This window comes from Carcharhinus amblyrhynchos, unplaced genomic scaffold, assembly GCF_965287045.1.
Source record: "Carcharhinus amblyrhynchos unplaced genomic scaffold, sCarAmb.v2.hapA scaffold_621, whole genome shotgun sequence".
Taxonomy (NCBI): domain Eukaryota; kingdom Metazoa; phylum Chordata; class Chondrichthyes; order Carcharhiniformes; family Carcharhinidae; genus Carcharhinus; species Carcharhinus amblyrhynchos.
The window spans coordinates 60,001-80,000 of NW_027650361.1; the positions used below are offsets into that span (position 1 = coordinate 60,001).

Sequence of the window (20,000 nt, forward strand, 5' to 3'; positions counted from 1 at the left end):
TTAGATACAGAGTAAAGCTCCCTCTACACTGTCCCCCCCATCAAACACTCCCAGGACAGATACAGCACGGGGATAGATACAGAGTAAAGCTCCCTCTACACTGTCCCCCCCATCAAACACTCCCAGGACAGGTATAGCACGGGGTTAGATACAGAGTAAAGCTCCCTCTACACTGTCCCCCCATCAAACACTCCCAGGACAGGTACAGCACGGGGTTAGATGCAGAGTAAAGCTCCCTCTACACTGTCCCCCCATCAAACACTCCCAGGACAGGTATAGCACGGGGTTAGATACAGAGTAAAGCTCCCTCTACACTGTCCCCCCATCAAACACTCCCAGGACAGGTACAGCACGGGGTTAGATACAGAGTAAAGCTCCCTCTACGCTGTCCCCCCATCAAACACTCCCAGGACAGGTACAGCACGGGGTTAGATGCAGAGTAAAGCTCCCTCTACACTGTCCCCACATCAAACACTCCCAGGACAGGTATAGCACGGGGTTAGATACAGAGTAAAGCTCCCTCTACACTGTCCCCCCATCAAACACTCCCAGGACAGGTACAGCACGGGGTTAGATACAGAGTAAAGCTCCCTCTACACTGTCCCCCCATCAAACACTCCCAGGACAGGTACAGCACAGGGTTAGATACAGAGTAAAGCTCCCTCTACACTGTCCCCCCATCAAACACTCCCAGGACAGGTACAGCACGGGGTTAGATACAGAGTAAAGCTCCCTCTACACTGTCCCCCATCAAACACTCCCAGGACAGGTACAGCACGGGGTTAGATACAGAGTAAAGCTCCCTCTACACTGTCCCCCCCATCAAACACTCCCAGGACAGGTACAGCATGGGGTTAGATACAGAGTAAAGCTCCCTCTACACTGTCCCCCCATCAAACACTCCCAGGACAGGTACAGCACGGGGTTAGATACAGAGTAAAGCTCCCTCTACACTGTCCCCCCATCAAACACTCCCAGGACAGGTACAGCACGGGGTTAGATACAGAGTAAAGCTCCCTCTACACTGTCCCCCCCATCAAACACTCCCAGGACAGGTACAGCACGGGGTTAGATACAGAGTAAAGCTCCCTCTACCCCGCGCTGTACCTGGGAGTACTCTGTATCTAACCCCGTGCTGTACCTGTCCTGGGAGTGTTTGATGGGGGGACAGTGTAGAGGGAGCTTTACTCTGTATCTAACCCCATGCTGTACTTGTCCTGGGAGTGTTTGATAAGGGGACAGTGTAGAGGGAGCTTTACTCTGTATCTAACCCCGTGCTGTACCTGTCCTGGGAGTGTTTGATGGGGGGGACAGTGTAGAGGGAGCATTACTCTGTATCTCACCCCGTGCTGTACCTGTCCTGGTAGTGTCTGATGGGGGGACAGTGTAGATGGAGTTTCTGCTGAGATTTGGGAGCAGTGTCTTTGCAGAGATTGATTGCTGGGCGTTTGAGATAATTTACAATCTCTTTTTTCCAGATTGCGCCCTCGAGATACCTGCGATGTACGGTGTACACTGAAGGGAGGCCACTGGTGTTGGACTTGGAGCTGAATGAGTACGTAATTGGCCATAGCGTGTAGTCATAGAATCACACAGCAGATGTGAGGCCCTTCGGCCCATCAAGTCTGGGCTGGCACAGAGATCCACCTAACTCCGTTTCCCAGCACTGGGCCCAGAGCTCTGAATGTGCCAAGTGCTTATCGGGTACTTTATAAAGGGTGTGAGGCATCCAGACTCCGTCACCCTCCCAGGCAGCGCATTCCAGACCTTCTGGGTAAAAAAGCTTTCACTCCTCTGCCCTGCTTCTGATTCTTACTTTGAACCTCTGAGCCCCTCAGGACTGACCCTTCTTGTACTCTGTGCCCCGAGTAATAGAGATGGAGGTTCTACTGAATGTATACAAGATGTTAGTTAGATTTCTGCTGGATTATTGCGCGCAGTTCTGGGCGCCGCACTGTGGGGAGGGTCGGTGCTGAGGGAGCGCCGCACTGTGGGTAGGGTCGGTGCTGAGGGAGCGCCGCACTGTGGGGTGGTCGGTGCTGAGGGAGCGCCACACTGTGGGGAGGGTCGGTGCCGAGGGAGCGCCGCACTGTGGGGAGGGTCGGTGCCGAGGGAGCGCCGCACTGTGGGGAGGGTCGGTGCTGAGGGAGCGCCGCACTGTGGGAGGGTCGGTGCTGAGGGAGCGCCGCACTGTGGGGTGGTCGGTGCTGAGGGAGCACCGCACTGTGGGGAGGGTCGGTGCCGAGGGAGCGCCGCACTGTGGGGAGGGTCGGTGCCGAGGGAGCGCCGCACTGTGGGGAGGGTCGGTGCTGAGGGAGCGCTGCACTGTGGGGAGGGTCGGTGCCGAGGGAGCGCCGCACTGTGGGGAGGGTCGGTGCTGAGGGAGCGCCGCACTGTGGGGAGGGTCGGTGCCGAGGGAGTGCCGCACTGTGGGACGGTCAGTGCCGAGGGAGTGCCGGACTGTGGGACGGTCGGTGCGCAGGGAGCGCCGCACTGTGGGAGGGTCGGTGCCGAGGGAGCGCCGCACTGTGGGAGGGTCGGTGCTGAGGGAGCGCCGCACAGTGGGACGGTCGGTGCGCAGGGAGCGCCGCACTGTGGGAGGGTCGGTGCTGAGGGAGTGCCGCACTGTGGGAGGGTCGGTGCTGAGGGAGCGCCGCACTGTGGGGAGGGTCGGTGCTGAGGGAGCGCCGCACTGTCGGGAGGGTCGGTGCTGAGGGAGCGCCGCACTGTGGGGAGGGTCGGTGCTGAGGGAGCGCCGCACTGTGGGAGGGTCGGTGCCGAGGGAGCGCCGCACTGTGGGGAGGGTCGGTGCCGAGGGAGCGCCGCACTGTGGGGAGGGTCGGTGCCGAGGGAGCGCCGCACTGTGGGGAGGGTCGGTGCCGAGGGAGCGCCGCACTGTGGGAGGGTCGGTGCCGAGGGAGCGCCGCACTGTGGGAGGGTCGGTGCTGAGGGAGCGCCGCACTGTGGGGAGGGTCGGTGCCGAGGGAGCGCCGCACTGTGGGGAGGGTCGGTGCCGAGGGAGCGCCGCACTGTGGGGAGGGTCGGTGCTGAGAGAGCGCTGCACTGTGGGAGGGTCGGTGCCGAGGGAGCGCTGCACTGCGGGGAGGGTCGGTGCCGAGGGAGCGCCGCGCTGTGGGAGGGTCGGTGCTGAGGGAGCGCCGCACTGTGGGGAGGGTCGGTGCTGAGGGAGCGCCGCACTGTGGGGAGGGTCAGTGCTGAGGGGCAATTTACCATCAGACCATAGGATACAGGAACAGAATGGTCAGCACAGGGCCACAGTGGGGTTAGCACTGCTGCCTCATGGCGTCAGGGACGTGGGTTCAAATCCCAGCTCGGGTCACTGCCTGTGTGGAATCTGCACGTTCTCCCTGTGTCTGTGTGGGTTTCCTCCCACAGTCTGGAAGATGTGCAAGTTAGGTGGATTGGCCATGCTAAATTGCCCTCCCACAATGCGGCGCTCCCTCAGCACCGACCCTCCCACAGTGCAGCGCTCCCTCAGCACCGACCCTCCCCACAGTGCAGCGCTCCCTCAGCACCGACCCTCCCCACAGTGCGGCGCTCCCTCAGCACCGACCCTCCCACAGTGCGGCGCTCCCTCGGCACCGACCCTCCCACAGTGCAGCGCTCCCTCAGCACCGACCCTCCCCACAGTGCGGCGCTCCCTCGGCACCGACCCTCCCACAGTGCGGCGCTCCCTCGGCACCGACCCTCCCACAGTGCGGCGCTCCCTCGGCACCGACCCTCCCACAGTGCGGCGCTCCCTCGGCACTGACCCTCCCACAGTGCAGCGCTCCCTCGGCACCGACCCTCCCACAGTGCGGCGCTCCCTTGGCACCGACCCTCCCCACAGTGCGGCGCTCCCTCAGCGCTCTGCTGGTCCCTAAGGGGATAGTGATTGGGTGAGGGGGGTGGATACGGACGTTGCGTTGACTAAGAGCTGTAGCTGCCCCATGGTATCTGACTACCTGTCAGGATGAGATCCACATCTATCTGCACCATTCTGCAGCAGTGGTGGGAGTTGGGAACTCTGTGCGTACGGGAGTCACCGTCCCCCCGCCTGTGACACTTCGCTTCATATCCACTCAGTCACCTCTCCCCTCCCTTTCTCCCACAGGAACCTCCTCTCTGGGCCTCACCACCTGATGTATTACCTTCCCAACGGGACGTTGGTGACGGATGAAGACAGCGACCCGGTGAGTTGGCTGCGCACCATTGGTCCAGGAGGGAGACTTGGAGAGCAAGATACGGGGCAGGTGGGGTGGGGTGGGGTGGGATGGGTGGGGTGAGCAGGGCAGAAGCCACATCACAAAGACTTTGCAAAGACCAGCAGACACTTTAGTGTTGCGCAGGGTTGGGTTGGGCAGGGTTGGGTCGGGTGGCGCAGGGTTGGGTTGGGCAGGGTTGGGTCGGGTGGCGCAGGGTTGGGTTGGGCAGGGTTGAATTGCATTGACTCCTGGAGGATGCCATTGACCAGAAACATTCTGACTCTCCCCCCCTCATTCTCCCCCCCTCATTCTCCCCCCCTCATTCTCCCCCCCTCATTCTCCCCCCCTCATTCTCCCCCCCCTCCGGAAATCTCAAATCATTTGAAACTCCCTCTCTCCCCCATGTCCCAAATTGGGCCATCCCCCACTCACCCCCACTCACCCCCACTCACTCACCCCCCCTCACCCTCCGCACCCCCTCCTCACCCCCATCCCCCAACCCTCACCCCCACCCCTCTCACCCACCCCACACCCCGCCGCTCACCACCCACCCCACAAACTCCCATCCTCACGTACCAATCGATATAGCCCCTACACCCCCTCCCTATCTCTGTAACCCTCCTCCAGCCCCTACACCCCCTCCCTATCTCTGTAACCTCCTCCAGCCCCTACACCCCCTCCCTATCTCTGTAACCCCCTCCAGCCCCTACACCCCCTCCCTATCTCTGTAACCCCCTCCAGCCCCCTACACCCCCTCCCTATCTCTGTAACCCCCTCCAGCCCCCTACACCCCCCTCCCTATCTCTGTAACCTCCTCCAGCCCCTACACCCCCTCCCTATCTCTGTAACCCCCTCCAGCCCCCTACACCCCCTCCCTATCTCTGTAACCCCCTCCAGCCCCCTACACCCCCTCCCTATCTCTATAACCCCCTCCAGCCCCCTACACCCCCTCCCTATCTCTGTAACCTCCTCCAGCCCCCTACACCCCCTCCCTATCTCTGTAACCCCCTCCAGCCCCCTACACCCCCTCCCTATCTCTGTAACCCCCTCCAGCCCCCTACACCCCCTCCCTATCTCTGTAACCTCCTCCAGCCCCCTACACCCCCTCCCTATCTCTGTAACCTCCTCCAGCCCCTACACCCCCTCCCTATCTCTGTAACCTCCTCCAGCCTCCTACACCCCCTCCCTATCTCTGTAACCCCCTCCAGCCCCCTACACCCCCCTCCCTATCTCTGTAACCTCCTCCAGTCCCTACAACCCTCCGAGATCTCTGCGTCCCTCCAATTCCGGCCTCTCGAGCATCCCCCGATTCCCATCGCTCCGCCATTGGGGGGGCCGTGCCTTCAGCTGCCTGGGGGGGGGCCCTAAGCTCTGGAATTCCCTCCCTAAACCCCCCCACCTCTCTCTGTCTCACCCTCTCTCTCTCTGTCTCACCCTCTCTCTCTCTGTCTCACCCTCTGTCACTCTTTGTCGCTCTGTCTCTCTCTGTCCCTCTGTCTCCCACTCTCTCTCCTCCTCTCTCTGTCCCTTTCTCTCTCTGTCCCCCTCTCTCTTTCCCTCTATCTCTAGCTGTCCCTCTCTCTCTGTCTCTCTCCCTCTGTCTTTCTCTCCCTCTGTCTTTCTCTCCCTCTGTCTTTCTCTCCCTCTGTCTTTCTCTCCCTCTGTCTTTCTGTCTCTCTGTCTCTTTCTCTCTCTCTGTCCCCTTCTCTCCCTCTGTCCCCCTGTCTCTGTCCCCCTGTCTCTGTCCCCCTGTCTCTGTCCCCCTGTCTCTGTCCCCCTGTCTCTGTCCCCCTGTCTCTGTCTCCCTCTACCCCTCTCTCCCTCTCTGTCTCTCTCTATCCCTCTCTCCCTCTCTGTCCCTTTCTCTCTCTCGCTTGCTCTCTGTCCCCCTCTATCTTTCCCTCTATCACTCTCTGTCCCTCTGTCTCTGTCCCTCTGTCTCTCTCTCTCTGTCTTTTTCTCCCTCTCTCTCTGTCTCTCTCTCTCTGTCTCTTTCTCTCTCTCTGTGTCCCCCTCTCTCTCTCTCTGTGTCCCCCTTCTCTCTCTCTCTGTGTCCCCCTCTCTCTGTGTCCCCCTCTCTCTGTGTCCCCCTTCTCTCTCTGTGTCCCCCTCTCTCTGTGTCCCCCTCTCTCTGTGTCCCCCTTCTCTCTCTGTGTCCCCCCCTCTCTCTGTGTCCCCCTCTCTCTCTGTGTCCCCCTCTCTCTCTGTGTCCCTCTCTCTCTCTGTGTCCCCCTCTCTCTCTGTGTCCCCCTCTCTCTCTGTGTCCCCCCCTCTCTCTGTGTCCCCCTTCTCTCTCTCTCTGTGTCCCCCTCTCTCTCTGTGTCCCCCTTCTCTCTTTCTCTGTGTCCCCCTCTCTCTCTGTGTCCCCCTTCTCTCTCTCTCTGTGTCCCCCTCTCTCTGTGTCCCCCCCTCTCTCTGTGTCCCCCCCTCTCTCTGTGTCCCCCCCTCTCTCTGTGTCCCCCCCTCTCTCTGTGTCCCCCCCTCTCTCTGTGTCCCCCCCTCTCTCTGTGTCCCCCCCTCTCTCTGTGTCCCCCTCTCTCTCTGTGTCCCCCTCTCTCTCTGTGTCCCCCTCTCTCTCTGTGTCCCCCTTCTCTCTTTCTCTGTGTCCCCCTCTCTCTCTCTCTCTCTGTGTCCCCCTCTCTCTCTCTCTCTGTGTCCCCTTCTCTCTCTCTCTCTCTCTGTCCTTTCAGATGGTGTTTAAAGCTGACCTGTTTTGTTGATTTCTCGGCCCACCTCCTCCTCCATATCTGGTTCTATCTGATAACAGCGCTGTCATGCTTTTGGGACATTTAAGAAAATTAAAGTTGTTGTAAAATCCAGTGGTTTGGCTCGGGTTAGTCTGCAGCTTGTGGAGGTCGTAACATTGGAGCTACGAGACCTTCCAATCCTTATGAACATGTTTCCAGCCTCACAACAGGGGTGGCACCCTGCGGGAGCTCCCCCTCGATTAAGCGAATAGCTTTTCCTGAGTGACTCAGCCTGAGGCAGCCTGCCAGCTAGCAAGCAACCTCTTAGACACACAGAAGGGAACAGGTCCCACCCAGTCAGCTAAAACAGGGTGGGCGGCGGGTGCGGCTGCACAGCTGCCTCGCAGCGCCAGGGAACCGGGTTCGATTCCCCGGCTCGGGTCACTGTCTGCGTGGAGCCTGCACGTTCTCCCCGTGTCTGCGTGGGTTTCCTCCGGGTGCTCCGGTTTCCTCCCACAGTCCAAAAAGGGTTTGGGTTAGGTGGATTGGCCGTGCTAAATTGTCCCTTAGTGTCCAAAGATGTGTAGGTTAGGGGGGATTGGCCGTGCTAAATTGCCCCTTAGTATCCAAAGATGTGTAGGTTAGGGTGGATTGGCCGTGCTAAATTGACCCTTAGTGTCCAAAGATGTGCAGGTTAGGGTGGATTGGCCATGCTAAATTGCCCCTTAGTGTCCAAAGATGTGTAGGTTAGGGTGGATTGGCCATGCTAAATTGACCCTTAGTGTCCAAAGATGCGTAGGTTAAGGTGGATTGGCCGTGCTAAATTGACCCTTAGTGTCCAAAGATGTGTAGGTTAGGGTGGATTGGCCGTGCTAAATTGACCCTTAGTGTCCAAAGATGTGTAGGTTAAGGTGGATTGGCCGTGCTAAATTGACCCTTAGTGTCCAAAGATGTGTAGGTTAGGGTGGATTGGCCATGCTAAATTGTCCCTTAGTGTCCAAAGATGTGTAGGTTAGGGTGGATTGGCCGTGCTAAATTGCCCCTTAGTGTCCAAAGATGTGCAGGTTAGGGTGGATTGGCCATGCTAAATTGTCCCTTAGTGTCCAAAGATGTGCAGGTTAGGGTGGATTGGCCGTGCTAAATTGTCCCTTAGTGTCAGGTGGATTAGCAGGGTAAATGCGTTGGGATATGGGGATAAGGCCTGGGTGGGATTGTTGTTAGTACAGGCTCGATGGGCCAAAAGGCCTCCTTCTGCACTGTAGGAACTCTATGAAGGGGTCAAAGAAAAGGCCTCCAAGCGAAAGTTAGGTTTGCAGATAGCGGACTGACTCGGTGCTGGGGACAGCGGACACCGCAACGTCCACGCATATCAATGAGGAACACAAGATGGCCATTGAGCTCCTCATGACTACTTCACGCTTTAGTGAGATCCTGGCTTTCCCACATCTACCTTTGGATCTGAGGAATGTTTTTAGTTGGACGCAGGCCTGAGAGTTTGCTTTCCATCTGCGCGCTATACAGACAAAGCATACCGTTCATAGAGTACAGAGATTTGATTTACAATTGTCACGTGTATTGGGATACAGTGAAAAGTATTGTTTCTCGCGCGCTATACAGACAAAGCATACCGCTCATAGAGAAGGAAAGGAGAGGGTGCAGAATGTAGTGTTACAGTCACAGCGAGGGTGTAGAGAAAGATCAGCTTAACGCGAGGTAGGTCCATTCAAAAGTCTGACAGCAGCAGGGAAGAAGCTGTTCTTGAGTCGGTCGGTACGGGACCTCAGACTTGTGTGTCTTTTTCCCTGATGGAAGGAGGTGGGAGAGAGAATGTCCGGGGTGCGTGGGGTGGGGGGGGTCCTTGATTATGCCGGCTGCTTTTCCCCGAGGCAGCAGGAAGTGTAGACACAGTCAATGGATGGGAGGCTGGTTTGTGCGATGGGATTGGGGCTACATTCACCACCCTTTTGTAGTTCCTTGCGGTCTTGGGCAGAGCAGGAGCCCCTACCAAGCTGTTATAGAGAATAGCAGTCCCTGTGTATATTATAGAGAATAGCAGTCTGTATGTACATTATAGAGAATAGCAGCCCCTGTGTATATTATAGAGAATAGCAGCCCCTGTGTATATTATAGAGAATAGCAGTCCCTGTGTATATTATAGAGAATAGCAGCCCCTGTGTATATTATAGAGAATAGCAGCCCCTGTGTATATTATAGAGAATAACAGTCCCTCTGTATATTATAGAGAATAGCAGTCCCTGTGTATATTATAGAGAATAGCAGCCCCTGTGTATATTATAGAGAATAGCAGCCCCTGTGTATATTATAGAGAATAGCAGTCTGTATGTACATTATAGAGAATAGCAGCCCCTGTGTATATTATAGAGAATAGCAGCCCCTGTGTATATTATAGAGAATAGCAGTCCCTGTGTATATTATAGAGAATAGCAGTCCCTGTGTATATTATAGAGAATAGCAGTCCCTGTGTATATTATAGAGAATAGCAGCCCCTGTGTATATTATAGAGAATAGCAGTCCCTGTGTATGTTATAGAGAATAGCAGCCCCTGTGTATATTATAGAGAATAGCAGTCCCTGTGTATATTATAGAGAATAGCAGTCCCTGTGTATATTATAGAGAATAGCAGCCCCTGTGTATACTATAGAGAATAGCAGCCCCTGTGTATATTATAGAGAATAGCAGCCCCTGTGTATATTATAGAGAATAGCAGCCCCTGTGTATATTATAGAGAATAGCAGTCCCTGTGTATATTATAGAGAATAGCAGTCCCTGTGTATATTATAGAGAATAGCAGTCCCTGTGTATATTATAGAGAATAGCAGCCCCTGTGTATATTATAGAGAATAGCGGTCCCTGTGTATATCAGGGAACTGGACCCTGGTGTGTAATAGGGAGGAGTGTCTGGGGAAGTAGCCTCTGATGGACACGTTGGTAATAAATTTCTCTTTTTGCAGATTAACTGTTATTACCACGGCGTCGTTGAGGGTTTCCCAGACTCCAGGGTCAGTGTCAGTGTCTGTCTGGGTTTGAGGTATGTACCCGAGGGCCAGACCTGTGTGTCTGCAACGCCTCTCTTTCTACACTTCAACCGCAGTGAGTGGTTGTGATCTGGAAGGCGCTGTGCTGGAAGAAGATTCAAAAAGGGGGGAGTTGGAGAGATACAGGAAAGGGGGAGATTCTGAGGGGTTATGTGGGGGTTTGGGAAAGAGCTGGCAGAAGGGGACTAATGGGAGAGATCTTTCAACCAACTGGGACAAGCTGGAAGGGCTGAATGGCCTCCTGCCGGGCCTGAGGATTCAATGATTGGTAGTATAGACTCAGCAAGAGTTAAATATCGAGATGAGCTGACCAATGAGATTTCAGTTTGAATTGAATCGTCCAATGGGGACTCACGACTCCAAATGGTCGGGGCATGACTCCTGTCAAACAGGGTCAGCACCGACCAATCCCAATCATCCCCCCCCACCCACCTACAACCACCCCCTGAGAACCCGTGAAACATTTATCTGTGTCACCCAGAGGCGAGGGGAGGGAGAGGGGGAGGGGAGGGAGAGGGGGAGGGGAGGGAGACGGGGAGGGGAGGGGAGAGAGAAAGAGAAGAGAGAGGGAGGGAGACGGAGAGAGAGGGGAAGGAGAAGGGAGGGAGACGGAAAGAGACGTCGAGGGGGGGATGGAGGGAGGGGGAGGGAGGGAGACGGAGGGAGAGAGGAGGGAGGGAGACGGAGGGAGAGGGGAGGGAGGGAGGGAGACGGAGGGAGAGGGGAGGGAGGGAGGGAGACGGAGGGAGAGGGGAGGGAGGGAGAGGGGAGAGGGGAGGGGGGAGGGAGAGGGGAGGGAGCGAGGGAGAGGGGAGGGAGGGAGACGGAGGGAGAGGGGAGGGAGGGAGACGGAGGGAGAGGGGAGGGGGAGGGAGAGGGGAGGGAGGGAGACGGAGGGAGAGGGGAGGGAAGGAGAGGGGAGGGAGGGAGAGGGGAGGGAGGGAGACGGAGGGAGAGGGGAGGGAGGGAGACGGAGGGAGAGGGGAGGGAGGGAGACGGAGGGAGAGGGGAGGGAGGGAGACGGGGGAGAGGGGAGGGAAGGAGAGGGGAGGGAGGGAGACCGAGGGAGGGAGAGGGGAGGGAGGGGAATGGGTGAGAGGGAGGGAGACGGAGAGACACAGAGTGAGAGAGCGAGAAAGAGAGACAGGGAGGGAGAGAGAGAGAGAGAGACAGACAGACAGACGGAGGGAGGGAGGCAGAGAGAACAATTCCAGTGTATCTAATCAGTCCTCATGGCTGAATTCCCCTCCTGCGTCTCTTCTGGTGAATCTTTTCTGTGCTGTTATTTAGAAAGAAAGTTGGTGAGGGATTGAGGAGATCAAACAGGGACAGGGCTAACCAATGTCCTTACTGTAGAGGGAGCGCAGGGAGGGTTTACCAGGCTGATTCCTGGGACGGCGGGTCTATCACAGAAGGAGAGACTAAGTCGGTTAGGATTATGTTCATTGGAGTTTAGAAAAGTGAGAGGGGACCTCATAGGGGCAGCACGGTGGCACAGCGGGTTAGCACTGCTGCCTCACAGCGCCAGGGACCCCGGGTTCGATTCCCGGCTCGGGTCACTGTCTGTGTGGAGTTTGCACATTCTCCCCGTGTCTGCATGGGTTTCCTCCCACAGTCCAAAAGACGTGCGGGTTAGGGGTGGATTGGCCGTGCTAAATTCTCCCTCAGTGTAACCCAAGCAGGAGTGTGGCGACTGGGGGGATTTTCACAGTAGCTTCATTGCGGTGTTAATGTAAGCCGACTCGTGACACTGATCAATAAACTTTAAAAAAAATACTTAGATTCAGAAAGAATGTTCCCGATGGTGGGGGAGTCCAGAACGAGGGGGTCAGAGTTTGAGGATAAGGGGTAAACCTTTTAGGACTGAGATGAGGAGAAATTTCTTCACCCAGAGGGTGGGGAATGTGTGGAATTCACTCCCACAGAAAGTAGTCGAGGCCAAAATGTTGTGTGATTTGGAGAACATAAGAAATAGGAGCAGGAGTAGGCCATCTAGCCCTTCGAGCCTGCCCCGCCATTCAATAAGATCATGGCTGATCTGTCGTGGCTCAGTTCCACATTCCCGCCCTCTCCCCATAACCCTTAATCCCCTCTCCTATCAAAAACCCATCAACCCGCTTCTTAAAAATATTTAGCGAGGCAGCCTCCACCACTTCAACGGGCAGAGAATTCCAGAGATTCACCACCCTTTGAGTGAAGAAGTTCCTCCTCAACTCCGTTCTAAACCGCTCCCCCCCTTTATCTTGAGGCTATGCCCCCTAGTCCTACTGTCCTTTTTGAGCGGGAAGAGTCTCTCCACCTCTATCCTATCCATCCCATTCATCATCTTATACGTCTCAATGAGATCTCCCCTCATCCTTCTAAACTCTAACGAGTACAAGCCTAGTTTATTCAGCCTCTCCTCATAGCTCAACCCCCTCAACTCCGGTATCAGCCTAGTAAACCTCCTCTGCGCTCCCTCCAAGGCCAAAATATCTTTGCGCAGGTGCGGCGCCCAAAACTGCACACAGTACTCCAGTTGCGGCCTCACCAATGCCCTATACAGCTGCAGCAAGACCTCCCTACTTTTGTATTCAATCCCCCTCGCGATGAAGGCCAGCATCCCATTAGCCTTCCTGACCGCCTGCTGCACCTGCAAGCTGGGTTTTTGCGACTCATGCACAAGGACTCCGAGGTCCCTCTGCACCGTCGCCTGCTGCAGTTTTTCGCCACGTAAGTAATAGTCCTTCCTACCATTCTTCCTACCAAAGTGGACCACCTCACACTTGCCAACATTAAATTCCATTTGCCATTTCCTGGCCCATTCGCCCAGCCTATCTAGATCCTTCTGCAGACTCTCCACACCCTCCGCACAATTTGCCATTCCCCCAATCTCGCTCTGGGGGCTGAAGGGATGGAGGGATATGGGGAGGAAGTGGGGGGGGGGGGGGTGGGGATCAGGATATTGGGTTTGATGAGCAGCTGTGATCGTAATGAATGGCGGGGCAGGCTGGAAGGGCCAAATGGCCTCCCCCCGCTTCAAGTTTCTCTACGTGAGACTAAAGGGACAATTTACGGTCAATCCACCTAACCCACACATCTTTGGACACTAAGGACAATTAGAGGAGAGTTTAGAGGATTGGAGGGTTATGTCCAGACTTGTTTGATAAAGAGTGAATGGCCAATGATGGCAATCTTCTAGCCTTGCCCTGTCTTGAAATACTTTTGATCCTTCTTCCCTCCGACCTCAGAGGGTTAATAAGGTTGAGTGGGAACCAGAGTTATGGAATCGAGCCTCTTGTGGGGGACAAGGAGCAAGTTCACCTGATCCACCGGATAGAACCAGCCCACTACAAGACCAAGCGATGTGCTGTCAGTCCGATATCTCAGGAAGACACTGTCCAATTGGAGGATGAGATACATCATCGCAGGGTAAGATTAAGACCCAGGGGTGTTGGAACGGTAGTAATGGGGGGATTAGAGGGATGGTCTTCGATGGGAGAGTTAGGGGATTAGAGGGATGGTCTTCGATGGGAGAGTTAGGGGGATTAGAGGGATGGTCTTCGATGGGAGAGTTAGGGGATTAGAGGGATGGTCTTCGATGGAGAGTTAGGGGATAAGAGGGATGGTCTTCGATGGGAGAGTTAGGGGATTAGAGGGATGGTCTTCGATGGGAGAGTTAGGGGATTAGAGGGATGGTCTTCGATGGGAGAGTTAGGGGATTAGAGGGACGGTCTTCGATGGGAGAGTTAGGGGATTAGAGGGATGGTCTTCGATGGAGAGTGAGGGGATTAGAGGGATGGTCTTTCATGGAGAGTGAGGGGATTAGAGGGATGGTCTTCGATGGAGAGTGAGGGGATTAGAGGGATGGTCTTGGATGGGAGAGTTAGGGGATTAGAGGGATGGTCTTCGATGGGAGAGTTAGGGGGATTAGAGGGATGGTCTTCGATGGGAGAGTTAGGGGGATTAGAGGGATGGTCTTCGATGGGAGAGTTAGGGGGATTAGAGGGATGGTCTTCGATGGGAGAGTTAGGGGGATTAGAGGGATGGTCTTCGATGGAGAGTTAGGGGATTAGAGGGATGGTCTTCGATGGGAGAGTTAGGGGGATTAGAGGGATGGTCTTCGATGGGACAGTTAGGGGATTAGAGGGACGGTCTTCGATGGGAGAGTTAGGGAACAGGAGTGATGGGACAAATACTTTTTTTATGTTGTAGACATTTCCGGCGTTTTATTGTGGAATTCCTGAGCTAGTCACATGAAACGAAGTTTATTTAATCACACTCCTGATTTACCTTGTCTTGAAGAATATAATTTCAATTTTTCTCAGTCGAAGAGAGACGTTTTGACAGACACAAAATATATCGAGCTGGTGATGATCGCGGACAACAAGGAGGTACGTTTATTGTCTTTGTGTCTTCCAACTCCAGAACGGTAACTCCATATCATTCTCTCCACTGTCCATCAATTCGGAGGAAGCCCCATTTCAATTCAGTGTTCCACTCGCAATGAGTGGGCAGATGATACATCACTCAGACATTGACATGTGCTAGAGAATGAGAGACATGGTCTACAACGAAAAAGTTTGATTCAGTGCACTCTCTCTAATCCCCTAACTCTCCCATCAATGACCATCCCTCTCATCCCCTAACTCTCCCATCAAAGACCATCCCTCTAATCCCCTAACTCTCCATCGAAGACCATCCCTCTAATCCCCTAACTCTCCCATCGGAGACCATCCCTCTAATCCCCTAACTCTCCCATCGAAGACCATCCCTCTAATCCCCTAACTCTCCCATCGGAGACCATCCCTCTAATCCCCTAACTCTCCATCGAAAACCATCCCTCTAATCCCCTAACTCTCCATCGAAGACCATCCCTCTAATCCCCTAACTCTCCATCGAAGACCATCCCTCTAATCCCCTAACTCTCCGTCGAAGACCATCCCTCTAATCCCCTAACTCTCCCATCGGAGACCATCCCTCTAATCCCCTAACTCTCCATCGAAGACCATCCCTCTAATCCCCTATCTCTCCATCGAAGACCATCCCTCTAATCCCCTAACTCTCCGTCGAAGACCATCCCTCTAATCCCCTAATTCTCCATCGAAGACCATCCCTCTAATCCCCTAACTCTCCCATCGGAGACCATCCCTCTAATCCCCTAACTCTCCCATCGAAGACCATCCCTCTAATCCCCTAACTCTCCCATCGAAGACCATCCCTCCAATCCCCTAACTCTCCCATCGGAGACCATCCCTCTAATCCCCTAACTCTCCATCGAAGACCATCCCCCTAATCCCCTAACTCTCCATCGAAGACCATCCCTCTAATCCCCTAACTCTCCATCGAAGACCATCCCTCTAATCCCCTAACTCTCCCATCGGAGACCATCCCTCTAATCCCCTAACTCTCCCATCGAAGACCATCCCTCTAATCCCCTAACTCTCCCATCGAAGACCATCCCTCCAATCCCCTAACTCTCCCATCGGAGACCATCCCTCTAATCCCCTAACTCTCCATCGAAGACCATCCCTCTAATCCCCTAACTCTCCATCGAAGACCATCCCTCTAATCCCCTAACTCTCCATCAAAGACCATCCCTCTAATCCCCTAACTCTCCATCAAAGACCATCCCTCTAATCCCCTAACTCTCCCATCGAAGACCATCCCTCTAATCCCCTAACTCTCCATCGAAGACCATCCCTCTAATCCCCTAACTCTCCATCGAAGACCATCCCTCTAATCCCTAACTCTCCATCGAAGACCATCGCTCTAATCCCCTAACTCTCCATCGAAGACCATCCCTCTAATCCCTATCTCTCCATCGAAGACCATCCCTCTAATCCCCTAACTCTCCCATCGAAGACCATCCCTCTAATCCCCTAACTCTCCACCCAAGACCATCCCTCTAATCCCCTAACTCTCCATCGAAGACCATCCCTCTAATCCCCTAACTCTCCATCGAAGACCATCCCTCTAATCCCCTAACTCTCCCATCGAAGACCATCCCTCTAATCCCCTAACTCTCCATCGAAGACCATCCCTCTAATCCCCTAACTCTCCATCGAAGACCATCCCTCTAATCCCCTAACTCTCCATCGAAGACCATCCCTCTAATCCCCTAACTCTCCATCGAAGACCATCCCTCTAATCCCCTAACTCTCCATCGAAGACCATCCCTCTAATCCCCTAACTCTCCCATCGAAGACGCTCCCTCTAATCCCCTAACTCTCCATCGAAGACCATCCCTCTAATCCCCTAACTCTCCATCGAAGACCATCCCTCTAATCCCCTAACTCTCCATCGAAGGCCATCTCTCTAATCCCCTAACTCTCCATCGAAGACCATCCCTCTAATCCCCACTAATTAGCCGTTGATATGAAGCCATTGTAATCAGGCTTGGACACAGATGAGTGAGGAGTGATTGCGTTACCACGGTGACAGAGCCGGGATGTGTCGATGAATTCAGATTATATTCATTTTGCTCACATATCTTGTTGCAGTTTCGAGGCAGCGGGTATGATCTGAAATCTCTCCAACTGCGTCTACTAGAAATAGCCAACCAAGTGGACGCAGTGAGTATGGAACCTTCTAGAGAGAATCCCACACCTCTCTCTCTCTCCCTCTGTATCTGGGAGTGTAATTCTAATTACACGATCAATCTGCATTTAACCCTAGCCTTTCCCATCTCCCTATCCAGGATTACTGTGCTCCTCCAGCCCCCTACACCCCCTCCCTATCTCCGCACCCTCCTCCACCCCCTACACCCCCCTCCCTATCTCCGCACCCTCCTCCAGCCCCCTACACCCCCCACCCTATCTCCACACCCTCCTCCAGCCCCCTACACCCCCTCCCTATCTCCGCACCCTCCTCCACCCCCTACACCCCCCTCCCTATCTCCACACCCTCCTCCAGCCCCCTACACCCCCTCCCTATCCCCGCACCCTCCTCCATCCCCCTACACCCCCTCCCTATCTCCACACCCTCCTCCACCCCCTACACCCCCCACCCTATCTCCACACCCTCCTCCACCCCCTACACCCCCCACCCTATCTCCACACCCTCCTCCATCCCCCTACACCCCCCACCCTATCTCCACACCCTCCTCCAGCCCCCTACACCCCCTCCCTATCCCCGCACCCTCCTCCATCCCCCTACACCCCCCTCCCTATCTCCGCACCCTCCTCCAGCCCCCTACAGCCTCTCCCTTTCTCCGCACCCTCCTCCAGCCCCCTACACCCCCTCCCTATCCCCGCACCCTCCTCCATCCCCCTACACCCCCCTCCCTATCTCCGCACCCTCCTCCAGCCCCCTACACCCCCTCCCTATCTCCGCACCCTCCTCCAGCCCCCTACAGCCTCTCCCTTTCTCCGCACCCTCCTCCAGCCCCCTACACCCCCTCCCTATCTCTGTAACCTCCTCCAGCCCCCTACACCCCCTCCCTATCTCTGTAACCTCCTCCAGTCCCGACACTCCTCTCTCTCTATCTCTCTCTCTCTGTCTGTCCCTCTCTCTCTTTCTGTCTGTCTCTTTCTGTTTGTCTCTGTCTCTCTCCCTCTCTGCCTGTCTGTCTCTCCCTCTCCCCCCTCTGTCTCTCTGTCTCGCTAACTCTCGCTCTCTGTCTCTCTCTCTCTCTCTCTGTCCCTCTCTCTCGCTCTGTCTGTCTCTCCCTCTCTCCCCCTGTCTCTCTGTCCCTCTAACTCTCTGTGTCTTTGTCTCTGTCTGTCTCTCTCTATCTCTCTGTCTGTCCCTCTCTCTCTCTCTCTATCCCTCTCTCTCTCTCCCTGTCGCTCTCTCTCTCTCTCTTAAACCCAGTTTGTTTGCGATGGGTTTATTTGTTCTCTCGTCCGACCTTTCCTTATGTGTCTCTGTGGGTGTGAGTGTGGGTATTGGTGTGTCTCTGGGTGTGGGCGTGTCTCTGTGGGTGTGTGTGTGGGTGTGGGTGTCTCTCTCTGGGTGTGAGAGTGGGTGTGGGTGTGTCTCTCTGGGTGTGAGTGTGGGAGTGGGTGTGGGTGTGTCTCTGTGGATGTGAGTGTGAGTGGGGGTGTGGGTGTGGGAGTGGGTGTGAGTGTCTCTCTCTCTCTCCGTTCTCCCGGTCCCAGTGGCTTGTCGCCCAGTATCTGAGGCTGTGTCGCTGTGCCCAGTTTTACAGGCCCCTCAACATCCGCGTGGCCCTGGTTGGCGTGGAGGTCTGGACCAAGAGGGACCCCTTCCAGATTCTCAGCAGTCCCAGCGACACGCTCAAAAGGTTCCTCAAATGGAGGGAGGAGGACCTGCTCCCGAGGCTACCCCACGACAACGCCCAGCTGCTGATGTAAGTCACGCCTCAAACCCCCTCGGGTCGAATCGATCGTCCCGAGGCCTGTGATCCACCCAACTGTATAGGCCGCCCCACCTCCCAGCCTGCAGGGTCCAAGCTCAACCTCATCGCCTGCTCCGGAGGGATAGAGCACCTCCACCCCCCGCCTTCCCCTCCACCCCCCGCCTTCCCCTCCACCCCACCTAACCCAGGCCGACACTCCACGTGCCAACTCTGAGGGAGGGGCCGGCACTGTCCGGAGGGGGTGCGAATTCATAACAGGTTCTGTGGAGTCAGCGAACAACCGAGAGACTGGCTGGGTCATAGCACCTCTGACAGTGCAACATCTGGGGTCCACTGGAGTGTGAGGCCGACTGGGCCTACTGGAGCCTGAGGCCTACTGAGGTTTCTTGGAGTCTGAGGCCTACTGGAGCCTGAGGCCTACTAAAGCCTGGGACCCACTGGAGCCTCAGGCCTACTGAGGTCTATTGGAGCCTGAGGCCTGCTGGAGCCCGCAGTCTGCTGGAACCCACAGTCTGCTGGGGCCTGAGGCCTACTGGTGCCTGGGGCCTACTGAGGCCTGCTGGTGCCTAAAGCCTGCTAGAGCTTAAGGCTTGCTGAGGCTGTCTGGAGCCTGGGGCCGGTTGGAGCCTGGGCCATTTTGAGGTCTACTGGAACCAGAACTAAAACAGCCCCTTCTCCCCCCTCCTTAGCATGGGCCTCGAACCCATCACCATCACGCTTTGAGATATGACTGATCCCCATTGGTAAAATGGCTGCCACTCGGGCATTTAAGGTTGGTTGCCGGTTGTGTTTGGATGCCAGGCCCATGGGCCTGAAGAGAGACAGAGAGAAAAGGGGCGAATTAAGTGGAATCCTGTCTTTGTATCTTCCAGAGGAGGAACATTTACCGGCGGCACTGTCGGCATGGCGTCTCAGAGCTCCATGTGTTCCCGGGATCGTTCAGGTGGAGTCAATGTGGTGAGTGAATTCATTATCCGTGAGGCCCACTGGAGTTTGAGGCCTGTTGGAGCCTGAGGCCTACAGCAGCCAGGGATAGGGGCCAATTCTTACATGGTGATAGAGTTAGGGAGGGGGTGTAGGGGGCTGGAGGGGGTTACAGAGATAGGGAGGGGGGTGTAGGGGGCTGGAGGAGGTTACAGAGATAGGGAGGGGGTGTAGGGGGCTGGAGGAGGTTACAGAGATAGGGAGGGGGGGAGGGGGCTGGAGGAGGTTACAGGGATAGGGAGGGGGGGGAGGGGGCTGGAGGAGGTTACAGAGATAGGGAGGGGGTGGAGGGGGCTGGAGGAGGTTACAGAGATAGGGAGGGGGTGTAGGGGGCTGGAGGGGTTACAGAGATAGGGAGGGGGTGTAGGGGGGCTGGAGGAGGTTACAGAGATAGGGAGGGGGGTGTAGGGGGCTGGAGGGGGTTACAGAGATAGGGAGGGGGTGTAGGGGGCTGGAGGAGGTTACAGAGATAGGGAGGGGGTGTAGGGGCTGGAGGAGGTTACAGAGATAGGGAGGGGGGTGTAGGGGGCTGGAGGGGGTTACAGAGATAGGGAGGGGGGTGTAGGGGGCTGGAGGAGGTTACAGAGATAGGGAGGGGGGTGTAGGGGGCTGGAGGGGGTTACAGAGATAGGGAGGGGGTGTAGGGGGCTGGAGGAGGTTACAGAGATAGGGAGGGGGGGGAGGGGGCTGGAGGAGGTTACAGGGATAGGGAGGGGGGGGAGGGGGCTGGAGGAGGTTACAGAGATAGGGAGGGGGTGGAGGGGGC

General features: G+C 55.9%; 1 protein-coding gene across 1 annotated transcript in view; it reads left to right on the forward strand.

Annotated features, from left to right (window-relative positions):
* Window positions 1–20,000, forward strand: part of adam15 (ADAM metallopeptidase domain 15) — a gene marked incomplete at its 3' end in the record, with an annotated part of 46,399 nt that overhangs the window by 9,482 nt on the left and 16,917 nt on the right. Inside the window, exons 3-10 of the mRNA XM_080184228.1 lie at window positions 1,479–1,555; window positions 4,115–4,193; window positions 9,865–9,941; window positions 13,179–13,359; window positions 14,256–14,321; window positions 16,431–16,502; window positions 18,072–18,241; window positions 19,123–19,207. Of these exons, the coding sequence (XP_080040354.1) occupies window positions 1,479–1,555; window positions 4,115–4,193; window positions 9,865–9,941; window positions 13,179–13,359; window positions 14,256–14,321; window positions 16,431–16,502; window positions 18,072–18,241; window positions 19,123–19,207 (807 nt within the window). The remainder of the gene's footprint in view (window positions 1–1,478; window positions 1,556–4,114; window positions 4,194–9,864; window positions 9,942–13,178; window positions 13,360–14,255; window positions 14,322–16,430; window positions 16,503–18,071; window positions 18,242–19,122; window positions 19,208–20,000) is intronic.